An 11,018-nucleotide genomic window follows, 5' to 3' on the forward strand; every position below is an offset into this window, starting at 1 on the left:
TATCACCCGATAACTTTTCTTATTCTCACGCTGAAATAACGTAGTGAAGGCATAATACAAATTTACAATCTATTTACTTAGGTCTTGAAACAATCCTATTAATGGCAAAAAGTTTATGAAGTAAATACATTCATTAACTAACTAATTTAATACCACATGGTTGTAACATCCCAATATCAATAAATCTAACTAAAACAAACATTAACTTAAAAAAAACATTAATATTAATATTATAAAATAAAAAAGAACTCCGGAAGTTCATGCAACCTCCCACTACACAAAAACCCTTCATTAACTCCCGAAACAAAAAGCGTACGGCTAATTTGGTTCTTTCTGCAAAAAGCGTACGGCTAATTTGGTTCTTTCTGCAAATATTCTAACGCCAAATTTCTGTAAAACTCTTTTGATTCCTACTGATCGAAGAATTGTATGCAAAATTCTACGACAATTTTTCCTGAATTCAGGACAAAACACACACAACTCGTGTATACAAAACACACACACACACATTTGTTTCTAGGTTGCTTATTAGTCGAAAATGCGTTCGTCAGCGGGTTCCGGGTACCCAAACAAGCATTTAAAGAGATGTTTTGAAACCATGATGAATGATCATTCACAACCCACAATGTAAGTGCTCAAGATTCTTTAGTTGATGATGTTGGGGTTTTTTTTTTTTTTTTTTGCTAAGTTTGCAAGTATAGATGGTTAAGTTTTGTGGGTTTGGGTTTGATTTTGTTTTTGTTTCTGATTGATAAGTTTTTATTTTTATTTGATATTGTTTGTGTTATTGTTGAATTTAGGCATGGGTTGGATTATGAGAAGAGCAAGGTGGACCACGAGGATCTGAAACTAAAACTGAAATCCTCAAAGCTACAGGTTGAAACATGTTTTTTTTTTTTTTTTTTTTTTTTTTTACAAAAAAGAGTGAAAGCTGAATATGGTATCATTGCTTTCCCATGTTTTTGCCTCACAGTTTGAAGTGGAACTGCTGGAGATGCAAATATCATTGCAAAGAGATTACAAAGACACTGATGAAAAACACGGGATTCTTCGAAAGAGGCTGTCTGATGATCATTCTAAGATTGTTTATTGCATTGATGAATTGGGTCTTCTATGTGCTTATGAGGTCTGTTTTTAAGATTAAATTAAGGATCTTGTTTATTTTTGGCGCTTTCGAGCTGTGGAAGCAGCCTCTCTATTCCTATGGGGTAGAGGTAAGACAGTCTACATCTTACCCTCCTCAGACTCTACCTTAGCTTTGCTATTGGTGGGATTGGGATTTACTGAGTATGATGATGATGACGATGATGTTTATTTTTGGCGCTTGAGTTTAAATATTATATATGATTTGTTGTTTCGCAGGCTGTTAAAATTTGTATAGTGGACGCCTCAAAAGCCATAGAAGAATGTGGTTTCTTTAAGGATAGTTGTTCAAATTGTTTACATTTTCTTGAAGAATCATTATCTATAATTGAGAATGCTTTACCAAATGGTATGTTAATTGGTACCACTTTGTTTTTGTCGGGTATTGGAATTACCTACGTATCTGTGGAACGGTTAGCTGTTGAGTGCTTGTAATTCAATCTCCTTGTAATTTATTTCAGGCCATGAAACTATTTTTTATCCTGGATGTGAATTTGAAAAGATGGTAGCAGCTGGCTATATCTCACCAAAACTATACCAACTCGTTAAACTTTTACGGTCACTTGGGTAATTCCTCATTTCGTAATGGAATTCTCTCCACACATGTAGATAAATTACTTTTCTTATAATATGAATCTTAGTTATTTAAGATTTAACCCTTCTAATAACTATTTTTGAGGTTCTGTTTTTAGGGGAGCTACACAAGTGTTGTGCATCATTTTGGTAGAGAGAATTATAACTGCTAAAGTTCTTGACATGATCTTGAAGGGAGTTGGAGAACTGTTTCATTTTAAAGCTTCATTGTTGACTAGTAATACAACGTCGGTAGATGGAACAACAGCAAAACTAGAAAAAGAAACGCTTGATTGTTTTCGTTCTAGGAAGGTATATTGATCATCTTCTTTTCATGAGTTTGGGTAGAGGTTGCATATGGGGCACGTTGGATGGGTTAATGGGTCATCCAAACGTCTTTTGTCCTAATTTTAAACTTTTTTTAAGAAAACGATCGATGTGTCAAATACGATTGCATAAGTTGTATTAATTCAATAATACATGCTACCTTCTGAATTAGAGATTTTATGCATGTAAAATAAACTTTGCAAGACTCTCGATTTTGAATTTTAAAAAAAAAATATTCAAGCGTTTTCTTGCAAAGTTCAAAAACAGTTTTCCTTATAATTCTTTCTATTCAGTGGTGATATAAATTTATTGCTTTTAACCAATTTTCAAAGTCTTGATCGCAACGAGTCTCCCGCTTGATGCGTTATTTGAATGTGGTCATTTTTTATAAGGAGATTTTATGCATTTTAAATACACTTTGGGAGATTTTCGATTCGTTTTGAGTCATTTAACCTATTTCCTTTCAAGCTATGTTTTTTTCCTTTACATGTTTGACCCGTTAGAAATATAAAGTAATAAATATGCCGCATTCAATAGAAAACGCGTCCGAATTTCAATTTTAAGCTTGACTGACTTTTCTGGTCAAACTTATTGATTTTGAAATTTAATAAGCATTCAAGTGTTTTCATGCAAATTTTTGAAATCTATATAGTGTCGTAATTTCGACGTTTTTAAACAGATAGCAAAGGGATTGTCTCACATGATGTATTCTTTGAATGTGGCCATTTGAATACTCGTTTTTTCACTTCTGTTTGAATCTTATGTCCCTTAACTAGGTGAACCTACTCTTTGCTACGGGTGTTGTTGAGGAAGAGATTGACCTGCCGAATTGTTCAACCGTGATTTGTTTTGATATCCCAAAAATGGTGCATGACAATGTTCAACAATGGCGAAGAGTTTGTCAAAGTGGATGTCCGTGTGTTATGATGATCGAGAGGTAACAAAAGTTGCAAGTTTTTTTTTTTTTTTAATAAAAAAGTAAGTTTCTTTTCAGATGCAGATGTTCTTATTATAAAATGTGGCAATGCAGGGGTAATGAAAAAGAAAGAGAACATGTTTGTGACATCATTAGAAGCGAGCATTCCATGAATAACAATGCTAGAAAAAGAGAGCATGACCCGCGTGTTGTGAAAGCATGTAACGTTGAAGAAACAGAATCATATCGTGTTGAGGCGACAGGAGATTCTGTCACTGCTGATTCTAGTATCAGTCTCATTCGTAGAGATTGTCCAGCTGACAAGTATGATTTTTTCTTGTTACATGTATTTTTACAAGAGGTTGGTAAAGGGTCAAAGTGGTTATTTTTTTTACAAGTTAAAACAGGTAGGCTTGAGTTGGCTTGACCTGAAACACTTTTCGTTCGTTTTTTTTAAAGAGTTATAAATTAGTTATTTGGGTAAACATTGTTACAAAAAGTTTATTTTTACAATAAACAATATATAATTATATATAAAAACGATTTAGTTGGTTTTTTGTGTTAACAATACACATTGGGAAGCCATTAATCCGTTTGATCCGTTTCCTTTTAAGCTGAGCATTCTGATTTTACCCAATACCCATTTGATTCATTAGATATGAAACAGAATCTGTTTTGACCCATTCATAATCAGTGTTGTTAATAGCGAGCTTAGCACTCGCTATAGCGTTTAGCGTGGAGATGCGATTACAGGTCGTAATCTGATTTTGGTGCCTCAATAGCGTCGAAATTGCTGGATTCTAAGTTTTTTTGTTTTCATATAAATAGCGATAATATATGCCTATAAAATAGCAAAATTTTCGTTTTTTATATATACATATGAAAACAGCGTATTCCGATAAAATGCACATATAAAATATTTCTAAAATTATATTCTAGTGTATCGCTAAACATAAAATAGCCCCCGCTATTTCATCTCTCTCGCTAGATAGCATATAGGTAGCTTGTCGCTATCGTCCGTTATTCGCTGTTAACAATTATGTTCATAATGGGTCGAAATGGCAACCTATAATTTTTCATTTCGCGTATCAATATTTTAATAGAGCTTACTTGTTTCATAAGTTCTACACACCATATTTTCAATTTTATTGTTGGAAGATTCATACCAAAGTGTAATGACTTTGCCGCCTATTACTGATTTTTAAAAAATAACCGGTCCTCTTTGTAGTTCATCATCCGTATCAAAGCAGCTTTTATGCTTGGAGACCAGTAAAATACTGCATCAAATGGGGTCACTCACTTACGATGTGCCTCCTAATAACGAAGCTCCTCCGAAGAAAAAATCATCTGAAAATACCAAAGAATCGCCCCCTCCTGGTGCAGGTAGGATGCACTAGTTGAAATACAAAATTTTTAATGAATTTTTTTTTTTTTGGAAAAGAGTAAAATACAATACGGCTTAACGTACATCACGTACAACAATGTGCGTGATTATGTGTATAACGTGCGTGATTAACGTTTTCATCATGCGTGATTAATGTTTTCCAACATGCGTGATTTGAGTTTTTTAGGTTATAACGTGCGTGATTTTCAAATGAACGTGCGTAATTATCTGTCGTACGTGATGTACGTTAAGCCGTATTGTACGTTAACTGGCCTCTATTTTTTTTGGCCTTATGATAGAATCTGGATTATTTAATGTTGTTTTATTGTTATAGGAACTACAAAGAGGAAAGAATTACACGGGACAACACCGATTCGAGCAGTATCTGGAACTTGGGGTGATAAACTTGATGATGGCATAGATTTTTATTCTTATAGAATCAGTTTCAAATGTAGCGACGTTGATGTGGCGTTTTCAAGTTTTGTTCTTTTGCTTGAATCAAAGCTCGATGACGATGTGGCAAATCTTGAAATGGAGTTATACCTCGTGTCAAAGGTAGTAAATTGCAACGTCTCTTCATGTGGGAAATTGCATCTCAACGCAGAACAGGTTTGACCGAAACTTTGTTAATTATCTTGTGTTTAATATTCACTCGATCACTCTTGACGTTTTCGATCTTTAATGATTTGTTTTTACTGTTGGTTATACTAGATTGCGAAAGGCAAGTGCTTCCATGAGTTATTCTTTAATGGAATATTTGCCAAGTTGTACGTTGGATCAAGACATTCAAGCGAGCCAAGAAAGTTCTTACTAGAAACCGACGTACAATTGTGGAACTCATCGTATATGTACTTTCTTTTGCCACTGGAGTCGTTAGACCCGTTTAAGATCAGCTGGAAAGAGATTGATTCGTGTGCATCCGCGATTGAATTCATCAAGAAATCTTCTTTTTCAAAGGCCGAAAAGCCAAGTGTTGATTCAATCATGACAGATTCTCGAAGCACAAATATTATTCATTTTGCCAACAGATTTGTTCACAAAGATGATGTCACAAAAATGGTAGTTTTGGCAATTCACACTGGAAAAATATACTCGGTTCATGAGCTTCTACCAGATATAACTGCTCACAGTCCTTTCGATGGAGACACTACAATATATTCATCATTCGAGGATTATTTTAAAAAGAAGTATGAAATTGATCTAGTGTACCCCGGGCAAAACATGTTGCGGCTTAAGCAAAGTCATAAGGCGCATAACCTTCTTGTGGACTTCAACGGTGAAGGTTTGTTAAACCTTATACTGCTTTTTTAGCAATAATTTATATTCTCTTGATTGATGATTTATTTCTTGATTTTTGAAGGTGTTTTACATGGAAAAAAGATAAAGAATGATAGTTGTAAGGTGAATACAGACAAACAGAGATATTTTGCTTCTTTACCACCTGAACTTTTGGTTATTATCGATGCAAGGATTGATGTTGTGAAATCGTTGTATTTGCTGCCGTCATTAATGCACCGGCTCGAGTCATTAATGTTGGCTAGCCAGCTTCGTGAAGAGATCACTAGCCGCGTCACTAACATACACATCTCAATCTCATTGGTTAGTGTTTTACCTTTGAGTACAATACTTGTTTTTTTTTTAATATTATAATATGTTATCTTCTTTGTTAGATTTTGGAGGCGATCACAACTCTTAGGTGCCACGAAAGCTTTTCAATGGAGCGATTAGAGTTGCTTGGTGATTCGGTGCTCAAGTATGCAGTGAGTTGTGATCTTTATCTTCGTTATCCGAAGAAGGATGAAGGACAACTGTCGTCTCGGCGATCATGGCAAGTTTGTAATTCTACCTTGTATAATTTGGGAATCGGTTGTCGTTTACAGGTAATACTAGTATTCTTACGCATGCACTGCTTAACGCTAGCAATCTTTGACGCTTGATGCCGTATGCAATTGGTTTACAGAGTTACATAAGAGATATTCCATTTGATCCAACCCGCTGGACAGCACCAGGTCAGCTTCCAATGCGACCATGCCCGTGTGATCATGACGTTGAGACCATAGAGGTGCCTATCGACGCCAAATACCATACTGAGGACCCAAAAGCTTTCCTCGGAAAATCCTGTGATATGGGCCACAGATGGTTGGGCTCAAAGACCATATCAGACTGTGTTGAGGCCCTCGTTGGAGCTTACTTTGTGGGTGGTGGGTTGACTGGTGCTCTGCATTGTATAAAATGGCTCGGTATAAGTTGCGAGCTCGACCCATCACACGTCATCGAAGCCATCATAAACGCTTCACTTCATGTGTACACCCCAAAACTTGACGTTCTTCGAGGTTTAGAGTCAAAACTCGGTTATGAATTTGCGGTCAAAGGCTTGCTATTAGAAGCCATCACTCATGCATCTAGTCAAGATCAAGGAGGTGGATACAGTTACCAGGTAGCTGATCTTAATCATAGAATTATAAACTGTTGTTATATTGAATATTTATTTATTTATTTATTTATTTATTTGCGTTTACAGAGGTTAGAATTTCTTGGTGACTCCGTATTAGACCTGCTTATCACCCGGTATCTCTTCAAAAAGCACAGTGACATTGATCCTGGAGAACTAACCGACTTACGCTCAGCATCTGTAAACAACGAAAATTTTGCGTATGCTGCTGTGAGAAGAAATCTTCATGCATACCTCCAGTATTGTTCAGGCACTCTCCAAACACAAATATCAAATTATGTAAACTTTGTTGCCACCTCATCAACCGATACCAACTCACTCCAGACCAAAAAGAGCCCAAAGGCACTTGGTGACCTGTTTGAGAGTATTGCGGGGGCCATATTACTCGACACAAAACTTGATCTTGATGAAGTTTGGAGAATATTTGAGCTGCTATTACCTCCAATTGTTACACCAGAAAAACTCGAGCTTCCACCATATCGGGAGTTAAGAGAGTTTTGTGACTCCAAGGGGTATTTTGTAAAAGACAGGTATAGAAGCAATGGTGATGCTGTAATAGCAGAGCTAAGGTTGCAGCTTGAAGATGCTTTACTGATTGCAGAGGGTTCGGCTAACACAAGGAAAGTTGCAAGGGGCCAAGCCGCTCTTAAAATGTTAAGCCAGCTTGAGGTTTGGATTCCTATTCACCCCTTATACAAACACTCATACATTTGATTTGTTACATTTTTTTTTCTGCTTCTAATACAAACACACTCCTTAATTAGATGATTAAATGTTGATGTTTATTTAACAGAAACGAGGAATTTCAAGAAAGAATCCGGGTCACAATGAAAAGAACATCAAAGTAGCTGCAAGTACCTCCAGTGCCACTGAATGTTTGATGGACGAAGAGTCGACTTCCAAAACTGAAATCCCAAGTAACCATCATCAATATTTGCTTATTTTTCGGACACGATATCTTTTTTACTGATTGTGTTCATTTCAATGACAGTTCTAAAGTCACTTAACACAAAAAAGGGAGCACCAAGAGCTTCACTTTTTGAAGTGTGCCAGAAAATGCAGTGGCCAATGCCTGTCTTCACTTCATCCGAGCAAAAGTCGAAGTTAGCAAACATTCAATTCAAGTTATATTTAGAAACCGCTTTTTTTATCGTTTAACTCATATTTTAATTTGAATCATGATTTTGCAGATTTCCGATTGAAATCGGAGAAGGTGCTAATAGAAGAACTACACTCACTATCTTTGAATCTCGTATAAGTTTGACTATTCCAAATTATGCTGTTATTGAACTCATGGGTGAGCCACGAGCAGATAAGAAGAGTTCATTGGACTCTGCAGCTACACTCATGCTTTATGAGCTTCAGAAACATGGAAAGCTTAAAATTGAGTAGAGAGTTAACAGATTCGATAGCCCAGTCAACCTAAAAATAGATTGGAAGATAGAAAACTAACCATTGATGTCAAAGATCTTTTATTTTTCTATTGTAGTAATGCCAAACAAGACATTATAATCATTACTTGAAAGATCTATATAATTGAAAGGATTGAAGCGTCATATTGTTTTTTGACTATGATTGAGTTAACAACTCGCACACATTATTATCATGTTTTATGCATCTAAATGTATGCATCCAAGGTTAAGGTTTATCAACTTGATTTGATCGATATCATGTAATCATGTAGATTAAACAACTTAACTAGTATATTTTGTAAAACAAGAGAATGCTTATTTGATATATAATTCCTTACTTTAAATTCTACCACAAATTGATACTAAAATGTTACTTGACGTCAAGTTTCTACCAGGGGCGGACCTACCCTTTGGCCAGGGTGGGCGGCCGCACTCCTTGGAAAAAAAATTAGTGTATGTTTTAGGCAAAAAAACCCGATCGCACCCCTTGAAAATATGGTTGAACACCTTATCCGCACCCCCCAGCAAATAATTTTCGGGTCCGCCACTGGTTTCTACACCTGAAAGTAAACAAGAATTAATAAAGCTTGGTAACCTACGGGTCTCTTACTTGGGTTGACAAAATAATTTGTCTTTTTAACTTTTTTTTGAACTTTGGTACATTAAGTTTGTATTAAATGTGATTACTAAAACTTTTTCTTATTATTATTTTTTTTTGTATAAAGAGTTTTATTTTGAGGTGCACAAGTTTGAATTTTTAAGACATTTTAACCAAATTTTGCACCCATGTAGTTGTAGAGAGTTGGAGTAAAACATCAGTACACGGATTATCACTCATTACTAATGACAACTTCAGGTTTTGTTTACCACCTATGTAAGACAGGTTTTACCGGTTTCTTTCATGTTTCATATAAAACATGTTTCACGTGGATCCATATCTAATTCACATAACACATGTTAACTCATTTCGAAGCTCTAATCAATAAGAGCACATTTTTACTCATTCCGAATTCTTTCACGTTCCATATCAAACATATTAACTCGCTCCGGGTAACATTCAACACATTTCCTTTTAGATGGTTTTTATTTCACATCCATTTAGATCCTTAGAAATAATGCGTTACTCGACTTGAGTTGTTAATGAGTAAATTCATTAAATATGTTTTCTAACATTCAGTAATCACTCCTTACATAATAGTAGACTTCTGTGCTCTCTAGAATACGTTCTTTTATAATTAACCAAGTGTTCACTCGGATTAGTTTTCTACTCACGTATGATTTTTTTATGCGTCGGGTGCTTGTTTAGGGTAAGCTCCATGAAAACGGAAAGGTAAAGAAATGATTCATTTTGTTTACCTTCTGGTATACATGTCATAAGAAACCAGTTTGATGGTTTAGATTTCGTGTTTGTATATTTTAAATCGGTCCTACCTGAAAAAGGAAATAACTGAGTTAGTTAACGTTTTAGTTTATCACGTTCTAAAGAACCAGTTGATGGTTGATTTCAAGTTTGTGTATTTAAATTTGGAGTTTTTTTTTTTTTTTTTCATCTAGTGTTGATAAGAAAAATAAGAAAAGTATTTACTAAAATTGTGTTCTTTTAAAACTATTTACTAAAATGGTCTCTTTCATTCATTTTGTATTTATATTTTATTTTTTTAACTAACATATTACACTACTCTTTTATTTTCCTTTTTTGAATCAATACATTAATGATCTTTTTTTTATTCTTTTAGTATACTTTTGATTATTATAGTAAACTGCAGTTTAGTTTTAAAAATAAATAACAGTAAAACCACTATAAACTACGGTTTACATGTTCATAAACTGCAGTTTCTAGTGGAAATCTGTCAAAACAGTAAAACCATTGCAAACTACAGTTTAGTTTGAAGTAAACTACACTTTATAGTTTGACTGGTGTATATTGCAAAAGTACATGGTGTATGAATCTAACTAGGTTTATAATGTCGCCGTGTTGTGGCGAACTTCTTTTGTTATTTATTCTGTGTTTACATGTGTTTTAAAATAATTACGAGCGCGTCGCGCACGGAACCGCTGACAAGAATAAAAAGAAAATGTAGAAAAAACACGAAAAGAAAATCAACCAAAATGTTGTATGGTAATGATGTTGTTCGTATGAAACCCGTGGTCAGAGATGAGCAAATGGTAGTGGGTACCGATACCGAATTTCCTGAACCGAAAGATCTTAAGTACCAATTCGGTACCGACTTTTGGCGTTAGTGGTACCAGTTCACTACCGGTTTTTATCTTCATATACCGGTACCGTAACCGGTATCTTCGGTACCAGTACCCATTCGGTATCGGTTGGCACCGAGTTCATCCTACCCCTTAAACTAAAAAAAAGAAATCATTAAAAGTTAAAGAAAATTAACAAAAAAAAATTGTATGATACCGTCCGTACAATATCAATGATCAGGGATTAGCAAATAGTACCGGGTAGCAGTACCAAATTTCCCAAACTAAAATATTTTCAATGTTAATTCGGTTCCGACTTTTGGCGTTTTCTGTACCAGGCTGGTGCCGGTTTTTACCTTCATCTACCGATACCGAACATGATCGTATGGGTATTTTCGATACCAATACCGGTTCAATACTGATTGACACCAAGCTTATCCCAACCCGTGATAAAAAATCATTAAAGTCAAGAAAAGTATGAAAATGTATTGAATTTAACCAGTACCGATTCAATACCGGTTGAAACCAAGACTATCCCAGCCCGTGATGCTAAAAAGAAATCATTTAAGTTAAGAAAAAATATAAAAATCCATCAAACTTAAAAAGTAAAGGAAA

At 35.0% G+C, this 11,018-nt stretch overlaps 1 protein-coding gene across 1 annotated transcript; it reads left to right on the forward strand.

The window, feature by feature from the left end:
• Window positions 1-299: 299 nt before the first annotated feature.
• Window positions 300-8,351, forward strand: LOC110940156 (endoribonuclease Dicer homolog 3). Its single transcript, XM_022181718.2, has 18 exons — window positions 300-627; window positions 801-876; window positions 974-1,126; window positions 1,363-1,492; window positions 1,605-1,710; window positions 1,836-2,028; window positions 2,820-2,980; window positions 3,074-3,283; window positions 4,188-4,342; window positions 4,678-4,952; window positions 5,055-5,625; window positions 5,704-5,942; window positions 6,014-6,223; window positions 6,304-6,780; window positions 6,865-7,464; window positions 7,589-7,712; window positions 7,787-7,898; window positions 7,986-8,351. Exons 1-18 carry the CDS (start codon window positions 539-541, stop codon window positions 8,185-8,187), a joined length of 4,083 nt encoding a protein of 1,360 aa, XP_022037410.1. The 5' UTR covers window positions 300-538; the 3' UTR covers window positions 8,188-8,351.
• Window positions 8,352-11,018: the final 2,667 nt, after the last annotated feature.

Source organism: Helianthus annuus, chromosome 5, assembly GCF_002127325.2.
Source record: "Helianthus annuus cultivar XRQ/B chromosome 5, HanXRQr2.0-SUNRISE, whole genome shotgun sequence".
NCBI lineage: Eukaryota > Viridiplantae > Streptophyta > Magnoliopsida > Asterales > Asteraceae > Helianthus > Helianthus annuus.

What these genes read in the sequence shown, in the direction of transcription:
- LOC110940156 (XM_022181718.2), top strand. Translation starts at nt 539, where the DNA reads ATGCGTTCGTCAGCGGGTTCCGGGTACCCAAACAAGCATTTAAAGAGA. An exon ending in GATCATTCACAACCCACAAT is followed by an intron (nt 628 to 800) that starts GTAAGTGCTCAA and finishes TGTTGAATTTAG; the next exon opens with GCATGGGTTGGATTATGAGA. An exon ending in TACACATCTCAATCTCATTG is followed by an intron (nt 5,943 to 6,013) that starts GTTAGTGTTTTA and finishes CTTCTTTGTTAG; the next exon opens with ATTTTGGAGGCGATCACAAC.